At 42.5% G+C, this 19,959-nt stretch overlaps 1 protein-coding gene across 2 annotated transcripts in view; it reads left to right on the top strand.

Moving 5' to 3' along the window:
- LOC121536714 (glycosyltransferase-like domain-containing protein 1) overlaps positions 1-15,140 on the top strand; it is a 36,222-nt gene extending 21,082 nt beyond the window's left edge. For both annotated transcript variants that reach the window (XM_041844167.1, XM_041844166.1), the window contains 6 exons: positions 1,964-2,230; positions 9,335-9,444; positions 10,587-10,731; positions 13,214-13,284; positions 13,682-13,773; positions 13,969-15,140. In XM_041844167.1, coding sequence (XP_041700101.1) covers positions 1,964-2,230; positions 9,335-9,444; positions 10,587-10,731; positions 13,214-13,284; positions 13,682-13,773; positions 13,969-14,052 — 769 coding nt within the window. In that variant the 3' untranslated portion in view covers positions 14,053-15,140. The remainder of the gene's footprint in view (positions 1-1,963; positions 2,231-9,334; positions 9,445-10,586; positions 10,732-13,213; positions 13,285-13,681; positions 13,774-13,968) is intronic.
- Positions 15,141-19,959: the final 4,819 nt, after the last annotated feature.

Below are 19,959 nucleotides of genomic sequence, written 5' to 3'. Positions count from 1 at the left end.
AACTGTATTTGCAACAATAGTTGCTGGTTCATTTGGTTCAGGTATAGTTGCTAAGAAAGACCAAGGCTGTGGGCGGTATGCTTTCATATACTGTCTTCCTCACCCACTGGAAAAAGACAGGTATTCATAAAGCCAATGAGAATTCCTCTGTGAACCAGTAATTCTTGACTAAATACTTATTGGCCTAATCTTGGTCTGGCCCTGTGGTATCATCCAGAAGTAATAAGTAGACTGGATCTCTAGATTGACTAGAGCAGTAAGAAGCCCCTCAGTTTATGCCACTCTGTAGCATGAAAAGCAGTGGCTCCTGCCTTCATAAATTCACCCTAGCCACGAACACTTGCCTTGGTGCCAGCACTTTAAATGTGTTTCCCATTCCTTCGTCAATGACATCAGCATCTTTCCGTGCTTGTTCTCTTCCTCATCCAAGTCTCCCTCTCCAAGCAAAGCAACCTGACAAAGACTGAGGATTTCGGTAGCGTTGGAAGATCCTCCTCTGTTTTGTTTTCATTAGTGATGCAAACCATTCACAATGCACAAGATGGATACAGTTCTATGAGGAGATTTTCATATCTACTTAGATTGCTGTGAAATGGGTAAGTGCATTTAAACAATATTCCTAGAACACAAGCTCCATCTCCATCACAGGCCAGCAGAGTCTCATGTTGATGACCTCAGAGCCCCACAAGCCTCACAGGGTCAACCCATGTCTCAGAGGCTCCACGGTAAAACAACAGTAATAGTATACACTGAAGTAGTGTAGAATTAAGTTGAGGCTATGAGAAATGACTAACATGTTGTTTTTTTATTATGCTTTTTATTGTAAAAAAGTGTCATAATACACTGAACAGAAATATAAACGCAACATTTCTGTTACAGTTCATATAAGGAAATCAGTCAATTGAAATAAATTCATTAGGCCCTAATCTATGGATTTCAAATGACTGGGAATACAGATATGCATCTATTGGTCACAGATAGCTTTATAAAAAGGTAGGGGCATGGATCAGAAAACCAGTCAGTATCTGGTGTGACCACCATTTGCCTCATGCAGCGCGACACATATCCTTCGCATAGAGATGATCAGGCTGTTGATTGTGGCCTGTGGCATGTTGTCCCACTCCTCCTCAATGGCTGTGCGAAATTACTGGATGTTGGCGGGAACTGGAACACGCTGTCGTACACATCGATCCAGAGTGTCCCAAACATGCTCAATGGGTGACATGTCTGGTGAATACGCAGGCCATGGAAGAACTGGGACATTTTCAGCTTCCAGGAATTGTGTACAGAGCCTTGCGACATGGGGCCGTGCATTATCATGCTGAAACATGAGGTGATGGCAACGGATGAATGGCATGACATTGTGCTTCAGGATTTCGTCACGGTATCTCTGTGCATTCAAATTGCCATCGATGAAATGCAATTGTGTTCGTTGTCCGTAGCTTATGCTTGCCCATACCATAACCCCACGCCAACAGCTCTGTTGCAATCAGCATGCCAATTGCACACTCCCTCAAAACTTGAGACATCTGTGGCAATGTGTTGTGTAACAAATCTGCACATTTTAGAGTGGCCTTTTATTGTTCCCAGCATAAGGTGCAGCTGTGTAATGATCATGCTGTTTAATCAGCTTCTTGATATGCCACACCTGTCAGGTGGATGGATTATCTTGGCAAAGGAGAAATGCTTACTAACAGGAATGTTAACATATTTGTGCACAAATATTAGAGAAATTAGCTTTTTGTGCCTATGGAACATTTCTGGGAACTTTTATTTCAGCTCACGAAACATGGGACCAACACTTTTTAAACGTTGTGTTTATATTTTTGTTCTGTATATAATAATATACTGCAGGATCATCATCAAGGGTCATACCATGGTGTATTTATGTCTTTATCACATTATGAAGTGGCGCAATACAGTATGCATGTCTTCATGAGTCACTTTGATCTAACCACAACAGGCCTGAAGAACTACTAAATTCTGTTGAAGAGGAAAAGGAGGGACTTCTCAGTCTCAGCTCCCCTCTGGCTCCCAAAGCGCTGTGCTTGAGCCCAGAGCTAGAGGCTGCCATGCTGGATCAGAGGGAAGGCACCAGGCAGGCTGAGGCTCCTTCTCACCTCAGGGAAGAGAGAGGGCCTGGGGGAGAGATGGAGGAGAAGGAAGAGGGGGATAGAGGAGGAGAAGAGGGCCACGTCAGACCTCTTCATATCGTCTGGCCTCATAGGTGGTGAGTTGATGTCTCATCTCTACACTTGAGATAGATACACACACGCACAAGAACACATATACAGTGCCTTCAGAAAGTATTCACACCCCTTGACTTATTACATATTTTGTTGTGTTACAGCCTAAATTTAAAATTGATTACATTGAGATTCTGTGACTGGCCTACACACAATACCCCATAATGTCAAAGTGGAATTATGTTTTTATAAATGTTTATAAATTAATAAAAAACAAAAACAAATATTGAGTCATTAAGCATTCAACCCTTTTGTTATGGCAAGCCTAAATAAGTTCAGGAGTAAAAATGTGCTTAACAAGTCACATAATAAGTTACCTGTGTGCAATAATAGTGTTTGCCATGATTTCGAATGACTACCTCATCTCTTTACCCCACACATATATTATCTGTAAGGTCCCTCAGTCAAGCAGTGCATTTTAAACACAGGTTCAACCACAAAGACCAGGGATGTTTTCCAATTGCTCGCAAAGATGGGAACCTATTGGTAGATGGGTAAAAATAAAAAAAGCAGACATTGAATATCCCTTTGAGCATGATGAAGTTATTAATTACACTTTAGATGGTGTATCAATACACCCAGTCACTACAAAGATACAGGCGTCCTTCCTAACTCAGTTGCCAGAGAGGAAGGAAACCTCTCAGGGATTTCACCATGAGGCCAATGGTGACTTTAAAATTGTTACAGTGTAATGGCTGTGATAGGAGAAAAAACAGAGGACGGATCAACAACATTGTAGTTACTCCACAATCCTAACCTAAATGACAGAGTGAAAAGAAGGAACCTGTACAGAATAAAAATATTCCAAAACATGTATCCTGTTTGCAATAAGGCACTAAAGTAAAACTGCAAAAAATGTGGTAAAGAAATTAACTTTATATCCTGAATACAAAGCATTACGTTTGGGGCAAATCCAACACAGCACATCACTGAGTACTACTCTTCATATTTTCAAGCATGGTGGTGGCTGTATCATGTTATGGGTATGCTTGTCATAGGCAAAGGAGTTTTTTTTAAATAAAAATAAACGGAATAGAGCTAAGCACAGGCAAAATCCTAGAAGAAAACCTGGTTCAGTCTACTTTCCAACAGGCACTGGGAGACAAATTCACCTTTCAGCGCGACAATAACCTAAAACACAAGTCCAAATATACACTGGAGTTGCTTACCAAGACGTCATTGAATGTTCCTGAGTGGCCTAGTTACAGTTTTGACTTAAATCAGATTGAAAATCTATGGCAAGACATGAAAATGGCTTTCTAGCAATGATCAACAACCAACTTGACAGAGCTTGAAGAATAAAATAAATAAAAAAGTGCAAATATTGTACAATCCAGGTGTGCATAGCTCTTATAGACTTACCCAGAAAGACTCACAGCTGTAATTGCTGCAAAAGGTGATTCTAACATGTATTGACTCAGGGGTGTGAATACTTATGTATTTAATTTAATCCGTTTTGAATTCAGGCTGTAACACAACAAAAATGTGGAACAAGTCAAGAGTTATGAAGGCTTTCTGAAGTATTGTTGAATGTTAACCATAGATGATTGTTTAGTAAGGACTCTAGGAAAACCCTATGGATAGAGGTTATTTGTTTCAGAACTAAGAAACATGAAGAAAGTGTTTGGAACCTACTGGGAAGGCTAGCGTGTTAGCATATCAAAACACCTGTCATGATTGACAAAAACAGCAAACACATTTGGCAACTGGGTTGTTGTTACCTTGCTTGATTTGCTGTGTTTGCCACTCCTGGCATCGTACGGCATGTCTTAGAACAAAGCAGTCAAGTAAACCATAATCCAAAGATCATGTCGTAGGCCTATTCTGGAACCCAAATGACCTGGAAATACCTCTCCAACAGCAATGTACGTATGTACCAACCCTGCGGAAAGTTATTTGCTTTGGATCATCAGAGTGTTGTTTGACAACAAACCGAGGGCATGGAAAATTACTAACACGTTTTTGTGTAACAATGTCATTAAAAGAGGGAAACTAGCTAGCTATTGTTGGTTGTGTTTTGAACTTAAGCTTTGCCAAGGATTTCTATAAACAGGTATGCTCTTACTGTGTGGTTTCCCAGTCCGAATTAGAAATGGCATATTAAAACATTAATTGTGTAACAGTTAGGGGGAAGTATCAAGATACTCTGGGTGGATTTGTGAATGTTTTTCTTTTACGTAAGCAGAAATATCCTTTACATTGTTTAGAGTAGTGTAGGCCCCTTTTTTGGCACACCATTTCTCTATCTCTGGCTCATCTGTGTTGGAGAGGAAAGACAACAGCTTTTCTGTGGATTCACATTTTTCTCCTCTGACTCCATTCTCCTTTCGGCAGTGAGGCTTAGTTTCCTCACCAAAACATGTCCGTAAATCAGATTAACAACCGCAAAGACCACCAGTGCCGTAGTTCCTCCCTGGCGACACGATTTGCCATTGTCGGCATCGTCATTGCCATTCTCCATTATCCCTCCCGCTCTGTGTTTGCATGGGTCGGGTGTGTGTTTTTCACCTACTCTTATATCAGTAACAAAAGCACCCATCATGTAATCTCCTCTAAACTGAGCAAAACACAGATGGATTATCACTCCCAACATCCAGGCTTCATAAACCTTGGCTTATTCTGGGGTAAATTAGGAGAGGGAGAGGGAGAGGGAGAGGGAGGGGGAGGGAGAGGGAGATCACAGTTTGTTGCATTTCATTCTCTTACATTTTTTCTATCTCTGGCCTCACTTTTTTTGTGCTCATCATTGGTTGCAGATTGTTAATCTGTGTGTGGCCTGGATAGGCGTTCATCCTCAGATTACAGGACTGTCTTATTGCAGGCAGTGGCCTGGGCGACCAGGCCAGGGTGATCAGATCAGCCCCACCAGAGAACAGGACAGCTGTTTTACAGGTGAAGATGGCTTCGTGCCACAGTAGTGATGATAAAAACCAGCGGGAGAGAAGAGTAGAGCAGGACGGAGACTAAATCTCTGCTACCAGGGGCTTTAGCTCCATCTAAGGTTGATCAGGATCAGCTTTTACCTCAAGAGGATTGTCCTCCTGGAGTATTTCTGATTGCAAAACAAACAACGCAATCAAGATGTGTAGGTCACATAGGCACACAGCAGGCAATTGAGAAAAAGAAACACATCGCGGCGGTGTGAGACCCTCAGAATGTTATGTAGTATATGACGCTATTCTTGATTCCTGATTATAGTACACCCTGCGAGAGGGGCTAGCCTAACGTCACTGAGGTGCCTGGGTGTATTGCTTGTTGTTTTTCTGCTAATCCCTGTCCAGACGGGCCACTGGTCATTAAGTGCTGACGCACAGACTCGTCCAGTGATGTGCCAACAGTCTCTCAGTATTGACCCCAACCCATCCTGCTCTGGGCTTTCCCCTGGCATGGCCTCAGGCCGCCAACCTGACCTCAACCAACCCTCAGGACTGACATAGGACCAGGAAATAGAAGTTAAATACAGGGGCATGATCTGATTGACTCATCTTTTTTTGTGTTGTAAGGGGCAGTTATGTTTTTCAGAGTCATCACTACAATGTGTTGTTTGTTATGCTTTATGGCCATTTATTCTTCAGCATTTGTGAGCTGAACCTAGAGGCATTATACTCCAATGAGACTATGTCATGTGGGGTCGGTACAATGTAGTAGGCAGCAAGCACTGAAGGATATCTATTTGTGTGTGAAGATGCAGCCTGTTGCCGTTCCCAAAGTTAGTTCTATTTTAAGAAATGTCTAACCCTTTGTAGTTCTCCTAGACTTATGATTTAAAAATCACCACTATCTACAGTGGTGCATGTTGTCAGGCCTTTGAATGGAAGAATCTCCTCGGTCCCCTCCTACTGCATGTTGGTCTATCTTCAACAACCAACTCTTTGTCTTTCAAGTGTCCCCTTAATTAGTGCGCAGTCCTTTGGTTTCTGGTGATTGGGCTCATTTCACATTGTGCATTGGAGTAAATAGTATTTGAATTTTAAAACGCACCTCTTGGGTGCAACATAAAGGAGAATATTTAATCACAGATTTCTAAATGAGAGGATCTTATTTTCTTTTGGCTGCTACGTGATACATATTAATGAGGTTTTTCTGGGTAGTACGGAACATACTTTTTGCTTGATCATTTTACCCGGCTTCATCTGCATTCATCTGTGAGGTCACAGGGGTGATAACGCACCACAAAGGACTCGTATATAAAGTAAGCGCAGAAAGAGAAAAGTAGTGTTAGTCGGAGCTGTAAACTTAGGAGTGACAAATAAGCAAACGGAAGATGCACCAACCTCGTATCTCTCGAGACCAGACTAGCAGAATATAGGATAACTGTTGATGTTGGAAGAGGGCATACCTGATGGGAATGGGATAGCTGGAGTGAAAAATCAGTTCAGCTGACTTGAGGGAGTTCTGACTGTAAACTGTACTGTACCTTTCGAAAACAACCTTGATGTGCCTTAGAAGCAGCAGATTAGTGGTGCGTATTGGCAGTGTGGCTGATTTTGTGAAGATGCCACATAGCCTTTGTTTGTCACTCTCCCTCTAATCAGTGGGATGACAGCTCCCTCCTACTTGGTTGACTGTCGCTGGGGGTTAACGGTCCTCATTAACAGATCTAGGGCATCAGTGGGGAGTCAGGGCTCGCACTGTGATACGCTGCCGAGGTGTGTGTGTGTGTGTTTTGAGAGAGAGGTTCTTCCTGATAGTCATATCCCACACATTAATTAACACTCATTTTCCTACGGAGGGGGATGGTAGCCTAGTGCACAGAGCATTATTATCACCGGCTCATTCACTCATTGTCCTCCTCTCTATCTGTAATGGGGGAATAGGGATTCATGCCTCGCATAAGGAGTTAAAAAGGGTAGGAAATAAGGGAATTAGCTTTTATCCACAGGGGATGCCAATGAATATGAGAGCTGAAAATGAGAATAAATAAGCTCCTATAATACTTCACCTAAGGAGATCCCGTGGAGGTAGCATTAGGAGGGATCTGTCTGTACCTCACCTAAGGAGATCCCGTGGAGGTAGCATTAGGAGGAATGATGCTGCTTTGTAGAAGGCGTTTGACCTTCACACACTATCCACTGTTAGACATCCTGCTTCCTTTATGAACAACCGAACATCACAAAAATGTTATACAGTACAGTCGATTAATATAATTCAGAGATCTGTTGGTGAGAAAATACAATGCGTGGTGTTACGAAGGGTATTTATATTATAGTGCTTCGCGGGGGGCAACTCAAAAATCTGAACCTATCAACCATCATTAATGTGTAGCTTCAGTGTGTAGAGTCATGCATGGCAGCCATTTTACACCAGAATACTCAACACACAGTGATTGTCAGTGGAGAGATGACAGTGATTCTTAACATCTGAATCTGCTGGCCACATAATAGTCCCTACTCTTGCAATTTTTAGGGCCTTCCTCTGACACCGCCTGGTATAGCGGTCCTGAATGGCAGGAAGCTTGGCCCCAGTGATGTACTGGGCCGTACGACTCTTGCTGTCGGAGGCCGAACAGTTGCCATACCAGGCGGTGATGCAACCAGTCAGGATGCTCTCGATGGTGCAGCTGTATAACTTTTTGAGGATCTGAGGACCCATGCCAAATCTTTTCAGTCTCCTGAGGGGGAATAGGCATTGTCGTGCCTTCTTCACGACTGTCTTGGTGTGTTTGGACCATGATCATTCGTTGGTGATGTGGACACCAAGGAACTTGAAGCTCTCAACCTGCTCCACTACAGCCCCGTTGATGAGAATGGGGGCATGCTCGGCCCTCCTTTTCCTGTAGTCCACGATCACCTTTGTCTTGATCACTTTGAGGGAGAGGTTGTTATCCTGGCACCACACTGCCAGGTATCTGACCTCCTCCCTATAGGCTGTCTCATCGTTGTCGGTGATCAGGCCTACCGCTGTTGTGTCGTCGGCAAACTTAATGATGGTGTTGGAGTCGTGCTTGGTCATGCAGTCATGGGTGAACAGGGAGTACAGGAGGGGACTGAGTATGCACCCCTGAGGGGCCCCCGTGTTGAGGATCAGCGTGGCAGATGTGTTGTTACCTACCCTTACCACCTGGGGGCAGCCCGGTAGGTTTAGTGAATGCCATGGTAGGTTTAGTGACCAGAGAGAGCCAGAACCTACATGTTAATGTCACATCCAGGGGACAGCACCCTTTGCAGGTCACGGAGGTCAGTGTCCCATTCACTGGCCCGCGGCCTTGAGGGCTCTATTAGACCAGACGGAAGAGTGCCCCCTACTGGCCCTCCAACACCACTTCCCAGTCACAACCTGGTAGTCTCAGGCGCTGACCCCCGCCCTACAGCTTCAGATGAAGCCAGCAGAGATACACAGCCATTTGCATGTAGTCAACCTTCATTCATTTTCTACAGTTTATACTAGTGACGAACCGTAAATGACAGTGCACTAGTAAGGGCACAAGCCTACTCTCTAAACACATTTGTGTCATCGACCTTTACTGTTTCACTGATTCCCTGTTTTGTCATCGCTAAAGGCAGGTGTGAGCTAATGCTAGCTGCTGTTAATGATAATGAGCAGACGCTCCTGTTAGATCAGTTGACTGTACTCCCTGTTCCCTCCTTCAGATTAGCATGGTGAGTGACAGGCCACTTGCACAGTATGACATCTGCTCCACAGCTGAACACACAGCACCTGTGTTAACTAGAAGCAGGGCCTTCCAGGCACCGAACACATCAAGGATGACTGGCTGCTTCTCTCTCTGAGCCAACAGGGATCTCTGTCTCTCTGTCTGTCAGCTTGTTAAATCCCCCACCTGGCGCACCGCACACCGCACCGATACCACAGTCAAGTGTCCTCTGGGGAGTGCTATGATCTTTCTCTCTTTCTGGCTGCTGCCTTGCCTTGTGTAACCTGGCCTCTCTGTGTGTGTGTGTGTGTGTTTCTGTGTAAATAAATCACAGAGCAGAATGGTACTGGGAGGGGTAAGCCTTTGGACGCCCGGCGTACATCAGAGCAGAGCCTGTCCTGTGTGTGTTTGTGTGTGTGTGTGTGTGTGTGTGTGTGTGTGTGTGTGTGTGTACGTAGCACCATCAAAAGGCCCTGAATTCTGTTTGTGGTTGAAGGGAACACGACAAAGACCCCGAGCTCTTCTTCAAGACGCTGCTGAAGCTGAAAGAGAGAGGCCTGGGCTTTCAACTGTCTGTCCTGGGGGAGACCTTCACTGACGTACCAGGTACAGACACACACACTTTACAAGCAAAGGATTAAGTGGGCTCTGGTTTTGCGATGACACTCGTTTTCAAAGCAGTGGATGTTTGGTTTCAAAACATTGAGTAGAAAACTTTGCACAACTTCTCGAAAGGTGAGTGAAAAGCTGTACTTAGTTTATTACGATGTAGTATAAGCTTGTGCACCCAAGGCGTACTGTATGTCATTCTTATGGCTTTCAATGTAATTGGTAATTTGAGTAAGTGTAGGGTTAAGGTCGTCTGACAGGCTAGTTTTTTTTATGCCCTCAGGACAGTGTTTAATTGATCAAATCCGCTCCCCATTAGTAGATGATGACGCTATAATGACTTTAGGACACTCCAATGTATTCACCACTGAGTGTTAAGTAAATTAATACACATTCTGGCCCCATGGCTGGAAGCAAAGACATCCTTACAGGAAACACACTCTCTCATATTGGGATGTAAACTTTTATAGGAGCATAAACAGATGGAAAGAGAGACCGTAAATTTTTCTCATATTTAGTAATTACGTTTATGATTGCTCGGAAGGCAATTGCATTAGAACAATTTTAATCTACTTTGATTTTCTAAATAGGGTCACGGTATTGATTATGTTCACCCTTCACCTGTTTCTCCCGATCTCATGTTGTATATCATTTTTAGTCCAAAGTTTATGCCTCAGCTTCAGTTCTGACCTCTATTTTTCATAGGATGTTTTTTCTTCAGTTTTTCTGGATTCAGTCCATTCCCTGTCACACTGATCTGTTCTCCAAAACACTTTTTGGTCACTGAAACATCTTCCTGATATCATCACTATTTTGTGAAGACACAGCAGCATGGAAGTCATTATGAATCCAGAATGTCACGGACAGATGGCTTTTCAATGACATGCATTTTGTTGCATTATTTAATTTAATTTGTCCTCCATTAAACTCAAGTCCTTTATGTGGGAATATAATCGGTTATAAAGAGTTCACGAAGTGAGCGACTGGACAAAGTCAATCAGTCTACTCTGGCATTTTACTCAATCAAATGAAAGCATATCAAATAATGCTATTTGATCTCATTCATACAGTAACAATTATGATTATTGTGAATAATATACATCAGTCCCCCCCCCCCCCCCCTCCCCCTCCCCATTCAGACATCTTTGCGGAGGCCAGAGTGGACCTGAATGCCCATGTCCTCCACTGGGGGTTCATGCCCAGTAAAGAGGACTACCTACAGGTCCTCTGCCAGGCAGATGTGGTGGTCTCCACAGCCAAGCATGAGTTTTTTGGAGTGGCCATGTAAGTTACTCACTCTCCTGGTTTGTTTGTAATTGCTACTTAAGACACAACAAAATATGAAGTGCTGAAAGAATGAATGAAAAGTACTTTGGTTGGTTTTCATGTGAAGGAAACGTTTGAATTTGACATGTCGTCTACATGAAAAATGCAGAGATAGTTCATTAAAACTAAACTAAAAACTCTTAGAAATAAGTGTTTTTACCTCTAGGGAGGTAGAGTCCAAAGTGTATGATGAGACTTGCTACCATATGAAGCAAAACTTCAGTCACCTGTGCTGTGCATTTGAAGGGTTTCGTCAGATCCTGCCCACAGCCAAGGTAGAGCAAGACTGGAGCCAGTGTAGTGCTACTTCAGTAGAGAGGAAGGTTGTGATCTTACAAAACACTAGCCTGGTGGTGTGTTAGTTCTATGGATTGCTTCATGCAGTCAGTGTGGGAATCTATCTTAGATAGATTGGGTGAAAACATGTTAGAAGCTTAGCTGTGTACAATATAGAAGCCATGTGCTAATTATGGTTGTGAAAAACACTGTCCTGAGTTTGAGGAAGGGATGTCCCTCTGGGGGAGTCTTGTACAATTATGTTTTCCACTTCCTTTGATCCAAACCAGGGGGATCTGAGACACACACGACCACCCACTAAGCTCTATTGATAGTAAACCTTGTGGATGCGGTGGTGGTGAAGGCCCTTTGTGTGTGTTTTGGACAATAGAGAAACACACATTGAATGGATGAATATCAACACTGGGTTCTCCTAAGAGAGATGCTCAAGTGGATGAGAATGTTAAATGTTTCCTCCAGATTCCAATCGGCTTCACTCACCTGTTTGAAAGTAAACTAAATAGATATCGGTGCTCGTTGTGTGTTCCATTACAAACCTTTTAAATTAGTAAGGGATTTAGAATATCTGTTCAATTTCATCAGCTTCACATAGCGTTCAAAACAAGAAAATAGTTAAGGGTTTCTCATTTCCACATTCTGCTGAAGGATGAACAGACATGTAGGCTTCTGAAGAGCACAATAAGCGAAAAAAGAGAAGTCCAGTCATATTGCTGGACAGAGGTGTCACCAATGTGTTTCATCCTCATTATTGTGGAATTTGGCCCTAATCTGATTAATTATGGTCTGGCGATGTGAGCAAACGCCTATTCATGCCCAGCAGTGAAGAAGTCAATTACCCCAGCAAAATTATCGGCTAATTATATTTGAGATGGAAAGCCTTATAACCATTTGCACGCTTTACGCCACTGAAACAGAACTGACCTTTATAATCAGTTTCATAGATTTTGCTGTCATAGACTAGGGGGCTATCATCTTGTTACCTTTAAATTAGCTTGATTAGCCATGCTATTCTTTGGAATGCAGGCAAAGGCAATTAGACTATTAAAAAACATAAACCACTTTCATACGGTGCCGAAAGGTAGTTTCACTTATTAAACCCCTGTTGCCCAGGAACAAACTGTTGCCTGTCAAACCTACTAGGTTGAAAGAAGAACAATATTGCAGTTATTGCCGCTATTTAAAAAATTGCCATTTGTTAAATTGTAAAATGCAGCTGATGTTGTATATAGAATTTCCATATTGGTATCCGTCACTACTAAATAGTCTGTAAACAACTAGTTTGAGGATATTAGGCACATTTTAGAGTGCAGACTAGTGAATGGCGTCATTGCATACGTGTGAGGATTTCACCCATCATTTTAGTCTTAACATGAAATTAAACTCCCAAGAACAAATCCCACGTTTAAAAATGTACGTCTGTTGCATGAGGAATGATGTACTAAACTGATGGAAAGTAGCGAAATTGAGGAGTCATCAATATTGATGCACATTCTACAAAATATTTAAATAGGCAGGTTTCTGCACTGGTCAGTGAGGTTCAGATGAAAGTGGAGGGAAGCTCTATGTACCATACCAACAGTCTTTTCTATCTCCAAGTTATTTCAGGAGATGAACGTTTCACAAATAACTTATTCACATTTGAAAACCATTTGGATGGATTTTAGGTCCTCTCTTTTGTGATGGTTTTGAACATGCTGTAACATTGCATATGATGTGAGTTAACAGTGAAAGAGATGCTTTTCTCTCCCCATCATTTTGAGAATGGGATGAGTTCCACTGTGTTGCTGGGAAATGTGCTATGTCCGGATGCTTTCTTTCCCCAGCTAGTCTGTGGGACTTCATTTATTCTGAACTGTGCATCAAAAGAAACCAATGTCAACAAAGACACAATGGGACCCATTTTGACAACGCTGTTCAGCTCATGCAGTTAATAGGGGCAGATATTGTGTTCACTTTCCAATTTTTGGGACAGAGTAAACCAACTTTTGTCTGTCTTTTGCAAGACCAGAGCGCACTTTTTCAGCAAATGGATTTCTGACAAAATTATTATGTTATAGAACTGGTGCCCAAATGTGTTTCACACTTGTTGTTTGTAAGCCAATGCATTTGACAGGAAGCTAAATTATAAAATGTTATATTGCAGGCTAGAAGCTGTTCATTGTGGCTGCTATCCACTCTGCCCCAAGGCTTTGGTGTATCCTGAAATATTCCCAGGTATTACTACACAAATACGCTAATACACCATTGCATTGCAAGACGTTTAATTCTCAAATGTTCTTATCTCTAGAAATGTGTTGTATTTAGATGTTCAAGGTGTAAATCTGAAAAATAAATCACTAAAATAGAACGCTGAAGTCAAAGCTACGATTACTGAGCACAAAAAAAAAATCTAATTTACCTGATTTACACCGTAGCTGTGCCTCTTCCTTAAATTAGATTTGCATAAATAATATGAATCTTTAAAAATAATACTAGTCTAATTATGTAAAACCTGTCCCAGTTCAGGGTAATATATATTTTTAATTATAAAAAAAGTGAGCTGTATCTAGCCTGTGCTTTGAGGTTTTTGTTTCATTAAAGTATGTTTTCCTTTCCCCTCTCCGTCCTACAGAGGAGTATCTGTACTCTACACCTGAGCAGCTTTATAAGAAACTACAGGGACTGTGCAGAAGGCCATACGTGGTGAGGAGACATCACGTTAAGGTAATTAACACTTTGACATGACAGGAACGGGATTAGCTAACACGCTTCATTCAGTTCACAATTAATTTCTCTCTTTAAGGTTTCTCCTCACCCTTCACCCTGCCTGTCTTCCTTTCTTTCCTCTGTACTGTAAGTTGACAGTTGACACCAGAGCTTATTCCTGCCTTTCATTCTTTCCTCTGTATTGTATTGTAGGTTGACACCAGTTCCTATTCCTGGGCTGCTCTGAAGGAGGACTTCAGGAGTCTGCTGGCATGCAAAGAGGACCACCATCGCTGACAGACAGACAGACAGACTAAAACTGGGCCCAAGGCGAGTCTCCACGGATCTGCTAAGAAGTGGGCACACTTACTTCACTCGATTAGTGGCAGAATGAGATGGATTTAAAGGTTGATGGAAAGTCTGCAGCGTAGAGAGTGAGGGCTGTCGTCATAGCTGCCTGACATGGAGCCACGGGCTACAAACCTGTGGTGGCCTCAGACAGCCTGTCCCCACCACCTCTCTCTCCACTCAGCTCCACTCTGCTCAAATCAAAGCCATGCCTTTGAGACATTGTGCCTGTTGTAAACGTCCCCATCTTCACGTGCGAGAGAGAGGTCTTTTACCGTGGTTTGAATTTGAAATAAAGAGAAAATAACATGTAAACTCTTTCAAAGGTTTCTCAAAGGCCTCATATATCCGGTTTTATTCATTTGTATCCTGTACTGGAGAGGACCTGGAGCTGGAATTGCTTCCCCCCACCCCCCACCACTCCCGACAGAGTGGCAGCCAAGTTGTGGCTTGAAATGCTATTCTCTGCTTCCCCACATGGGTTGCCAGGGGCCTCATTTATAAATCGTGCGTACGTACAAAATATACACCAAAATGTGGGTGCGCCAGTTCATACAAAAGTTGGCATTTATAAAAAATGTACTTGGCGTGAGAATGTGCTCACCTCCCTGCAAACTTTAGACGATGCGTACGCACATCTCTGCTAGTGTATGAAATATTGTATTGCAATCTGGCAAGTAAGTATTTTGTGCAAATGGGGGATATGATGAAAACCTTATTCATAAAAAACATATTAACAAGAATACAGCCATTTGCCATTAAAGTGGAACTGACAGCATTTTAGCAACATTAAATCTTATTAAAATATACACCTCCAGGAAGAATGAAACTTTTTTTTTACATTTTCTGACAAGCGAGCACTTAGATATGGTCATTTACACATTTTGATACATTCTTAGTATACATACTTCACAAACATTCTAAAGCATTTGTAAAAATTCTATAGCAATATAAAGTGGGAAAGCGGCTGTGCATTTGGACAATTAATAGACACTGCAGTAAATAAAACCTTAAAAAAACATCTGTCTCGTCCAGGACTGGAGTCTACGCAGACCGGTGCGGCATAGCCAATCAGAGCTACAGTAGGCCTATGTGCCAACAAGCCATTTGCCACAAGGGCCTGCCATCATTCACTTTGAACTGAACTGTGTGTTTACAGGCAGTTTCAACAGCGCGACTTTAGATCATTAGAACGCATTAGGCAAAAGCCACAAAATACACTTGAATGGATTTCTGCAAATATGTAGCTAAATACAACGGGAATCCTCTTACATTTGGGAACTTTACATTCCTATTGATTAAACAACCATAAAAGGGTAGGCTATCTTTCCCTATATGCACATCAACAACAACAAGATCAACAACTAATGCTAACCAGAGCAAGATGAGCTATAATCTAACAAAGGAACATTTAGATAAACCCTCTCAAACCTTTTCAGCAAGTTGGCCATCAAAATTGCAACGATAAATGATGGGGAATAGCCTGCTCATGTCCCAACCAAGCACCCAAGCTAACTGGCTAAAGTTGCCTAGCTTGCTAGCTAGCTACTTCCAGACACAAATGAGAGACACCTCACTTACCATTTTACTCGCCCTAGCAGAGCTGGTTAGGCTGTTTACATGTTATATAGAGTGTACGTGACTAACTATTACTTTTTTTGCCTGCGTTTACTGACACGGTCATATTCAGTGGGTCTTGTGCGTTTGTAAATTCCTCAGTTATTCTGTGCTCTGGCACACTCAGACAAGAGTGCTCTGAAATCAGAGTACATAGCTAGCCAGAGTGAATTAGCGAATGCAAGAGATATGCTAATTGGATAACAGTCGTTCAGCATAGCGATTCACATTTCTTACTAGCTAACCAAATGACATGTGCATCTTTAGCTGTGTAGCCAACGAAAAAAAATAAGAGGGGGAAAAGTCAGTCACTCACCCACTCCTCCAATGACATGACGTCCTCCAAGCAGCTAGCTAGCTAGCTATCTAGCTAACGTTAGGCTCTGTGTTTTTATCTTGCTACATAAATAGATACGCTAGCATATTAGCCACGTTATGACTGACTTGTGATCATTGCCCTTGCTAGTTTGATTGTATTGACATTCCCAGCCTTAGTTACATTCGTCAGTTTTTGTCCAAAATATTGAGTAATTGAAACTGAAACAGTGCATCCTGAATGGAGGCAGCAAACAATGTACCAGGCCAGCTGTGATTTACAACCTGATAGCAAGATTTTTTGGACAACCAAGAAATGTATTAGTGAATTATATTAATCATGCATTGAACTGCAGCCATCTATTCTGCCAACAATGCCTTAGCGTACATCATGAAATGTTGAGTCAAAAAGAACCTATTTCGAAACCTCTTCAAAAATTTTTACATTTTAGTCATTTAGCAGACGCTCTTATCCAGAGCGACTTACAGTTAGTGAGTGCATACATTATTATTATTATTTATTTTTTCATACTGGCCCCCGTGGGAATCGAACCCACAACCCTGGCGTTGCAAACGCCATGCTCTACCAACTGAGCTACATCCCTGCCGGCCATTCCCTCCCATACCCTGGACGACGCTGGGTCAATTGTGCGCCGCCCCATGGGTCTCCCGGTCGCGGCCGGCTACGACAGAGCCTGGATTCTAACCAGGATCTCTAGTGGCACAGCTAGAACTGCGATGCAGTGCCTTAGACCACTGCGCCACTTGGTTTGGTTTTGTAGCATAAACTAGGAATTTGATCTTTTTGACTGATATTATGATTGTCTGTTTCATATCTGCAAAGTAGTCAAAATGCTGTCAGTTCCACTTTAATGAGAAGAGAACATCTGTGTTTTATTTTTAGAATAAAAAATATAGACATAGGAATCTTTTTCCTATTTATTTAATTTCCATAACAATTGCAGAATAAATTCCTCACCTTTTCTGAACAAAAGTATAAACGCAACATGCAACAATTTCAAAGATTTTACTGAGTTACAGTTCATATAATGAAATAAATCAATTGAAATAAATTCATTAGGCCCTAATCTATGGATTTCACATGACTGGCAATACAGATATCAGATACCTTAAAAAAATATAAAAAGTAGGGGCGTGGATCAGAAAACCAGTCAGTATCTGGTGTGACCACCATTTGCCTCATGCAGTGTGACACATCTCCATGGTGCACTCTGTTCACAACGTTGACATCAGCAAACCGCTTGCCCACATGACGCCATACACGCTGTCTGCCATCTGCCCGGGACAGTTGTAAACCGTGAAGAGCACACTTCTCCAGCGTGCCAGTGGCCATCGAAGGTGAGCATTTGCTCACTGAATTCGGTTACGACGTCGAACTGCAGTCAGGTCAAGACTCTGGTGAGGACGACGAGCACCCAGATGAGCTTCCCTGAGACGGTTTCTGACAGTGTGTGCCGAAATTATTCAGTTGTGCAAACCCACAGTTTCATCAGCTGTCCGGGTGGCTGGTCTTCCCACGTGGTCTGCGGTTGTGAGGCCGGTTGGACATACTGCCAAATTCTCTAAAATGACGTTGGAGGCGGCTTATGGTAGAGAAATTAACATTAAATTATCTGGCAACAGCTCTGGTGGACATTCCTGCAGGCAGCATGCCAATTGCTTGCTCCCTAAAAACTTGAGACGTATGTGGCATTGTATCCACTCACTACTACTGTAAGTCGCTCTGGATAAGAGCGTCTGCTAAATGACAAATTATTTTTTGACAAAACTGCACATTTTAGAGTGGCCTTTTATTGTCCTCAGCACAACATGCACCTGTGTAATGATCATGCTGTTTAATCAGCTTCTTGATATGCCACACCTGTCAGGTGGATGGATTATCTTGGCAAATGAGAAATGCTCACTAACAGGGATGTAAACAAATGTGTGCACACAAGTTGAGAGAAATTAGCTTTTTGTGCGTATGAAACATTTCTGGGAACTTATTTCAGCTCATGAAACATGGGACCAACACTTTACATGTTGCGTTTATATTTTTGTTCAGTGTAAATTGTTTTGAATATACAATCAATCTTACAGACACTTGCTGTAGGCAGCATGGATGCTTATTCTGCCCATATTTAATGGTTATAAATGAGACCCCAGGGTCTGGGATTTCCTTCTCCCTGGAAGCCGGAGACTGTTGGAAGTACCTAAACAGACTTGGGCTGACTTGGGATAGGTACTTGTCTGCTGGTATCAATGCAGGTTTCTCAGTTTACTCTCTAAGTTGTAAATACCACAGCAGTTGCTTCAAAGTTCTACAAATAAACATTTTTTTCTATTGTTTTGCAGAATATAGTGTTTTGTTTTGAGAATGTTCAACATATTACAATACTAGAATCCATATCTGACAAGCAAATATCTTTGGTACATGCATTTTCAGGTGGAGCTCTCAAAATGTGTCATGCCCAGACTGCCAGTACTAACACAGTAATCATGTACTACCACAGTTTAAATTGATCAGCCCCTTTAGGATTACCTTACAACTATGTATTCAAGGTAGAACAGACACTTTCATTAGCGGAGGGTGAAAAGGTTAAACGTTAACCATATCATCAGGAATTAACCATATAGGCCTAACCGCAGCATTGTTTGGCCTCCTTCCCCTTTCAATCTCTCCCCCCTATTCAAAGCATGTTCCCCTTTAGTGTTGCTAGCAGCAACCTGAATCCCTTGCCTTCTCATGTACCCTTGATCTTTTATGGAGTAAAAGCAGGCCAAGAAAACAGAATTAGTCAAACGGGCTCACACGATACTGAGGAGGAAAAGATGTTTTAAACCGATAGAGTTAATATTTGAATGAAACCCTTTCATTATGCACACGTCCTTTAGGGCTGCTGTGTTGTAGGGCTAGGCTGCATAGGGACTGGAGAGGCGCCCATCGTGGTTATTAATGGACTTTGAGGTAACACAGGCCTCAGGGTGCATCATCAAACTGTCCACCCACACGACTGAGCGCGACACTCGGCTCTAGCCCCGGGCATACCTACCCACAGTCCCCTTCCAATGCATTTTACATTCTCAAAGATGATATAAAAGGAAGAGGGGGTGGAGGGGCTCGGGGACCCCTCCTCCTCTCCTGCCCCTCCCCTCCCAAATCCCTCTGGCCCCCCACCTTCAGCCAGCACATAGAGTGGTGCACAGAGGTTTTGTATGCTGCTAATGTGTGAGTAGGAGTAGTGAGTACACAGGGGGCCCTCAGCATGGTGGCTGTATTTTCTATTGATATAATGCGTAGGGTATTATCAAGTACCATGGTAGTCGATGGGTTACTAGGAGATAATGACATCTTTGATGCTTTGACTCTCATTCAAATCCTAGATTGCCCAGTTTGGAGCCCTGTTGTAGTCTCTTGGGATCTGTTTGTTTGGTGTATGCCGTATTGGTGTCGTTTGTGACAAGAAAAGTAATCCAGTTGGGCTTCAAACACATCTCCATAAAGCAATTGATCTAATATTTGTCCCAATCCTACCCGTGATGACACCCTCTCATTTCCAATATTCAGCTCCGTAGAGAGCGGAACATAATGCAATGTGGAACCGTCAGTATCATAAATGAAATGGCCACTAAACACGCCATGACACATCACTGCAATTTAGTGCTAACACATATTCAATCCCTACAACTATAAAAATGGCATTACATGTTTTAAACACTGAACAATTTTGCCCTGTGGTTATGCTCTTCCACCTGGTAGTCACAGGGAGAAATGGGAGAATTAATGCAATCTCTTGCGCTAAGCAAAGTGTGTCAGACTGACTCTGCTGTTCACGTCATAGCGCGGTATTGTAGAGGCAACAAACAGCACAGCCCACTCAGTTTGTCGACAATGGTACGGTTAGAGCAGAATGTAAATCAAAG

Source organism: Coregonus clupeaformis, chromosome 23 (genome assembly GCF_020615455.1).
Source record: "Coregonus clupeaformis isolate EN_2021a chromosome 23, ASM2061545v1, whole genome shotgun sequence".
NCBI lineage: Eukaryota > Metazoa > Chordata > Actinopteri > Salmoniformes > Salmonidae > Coregonus > Coregonus clupeaformis.
This window is presented reverse-complemented; position numbering and strand designations above follow the sequence as displayed.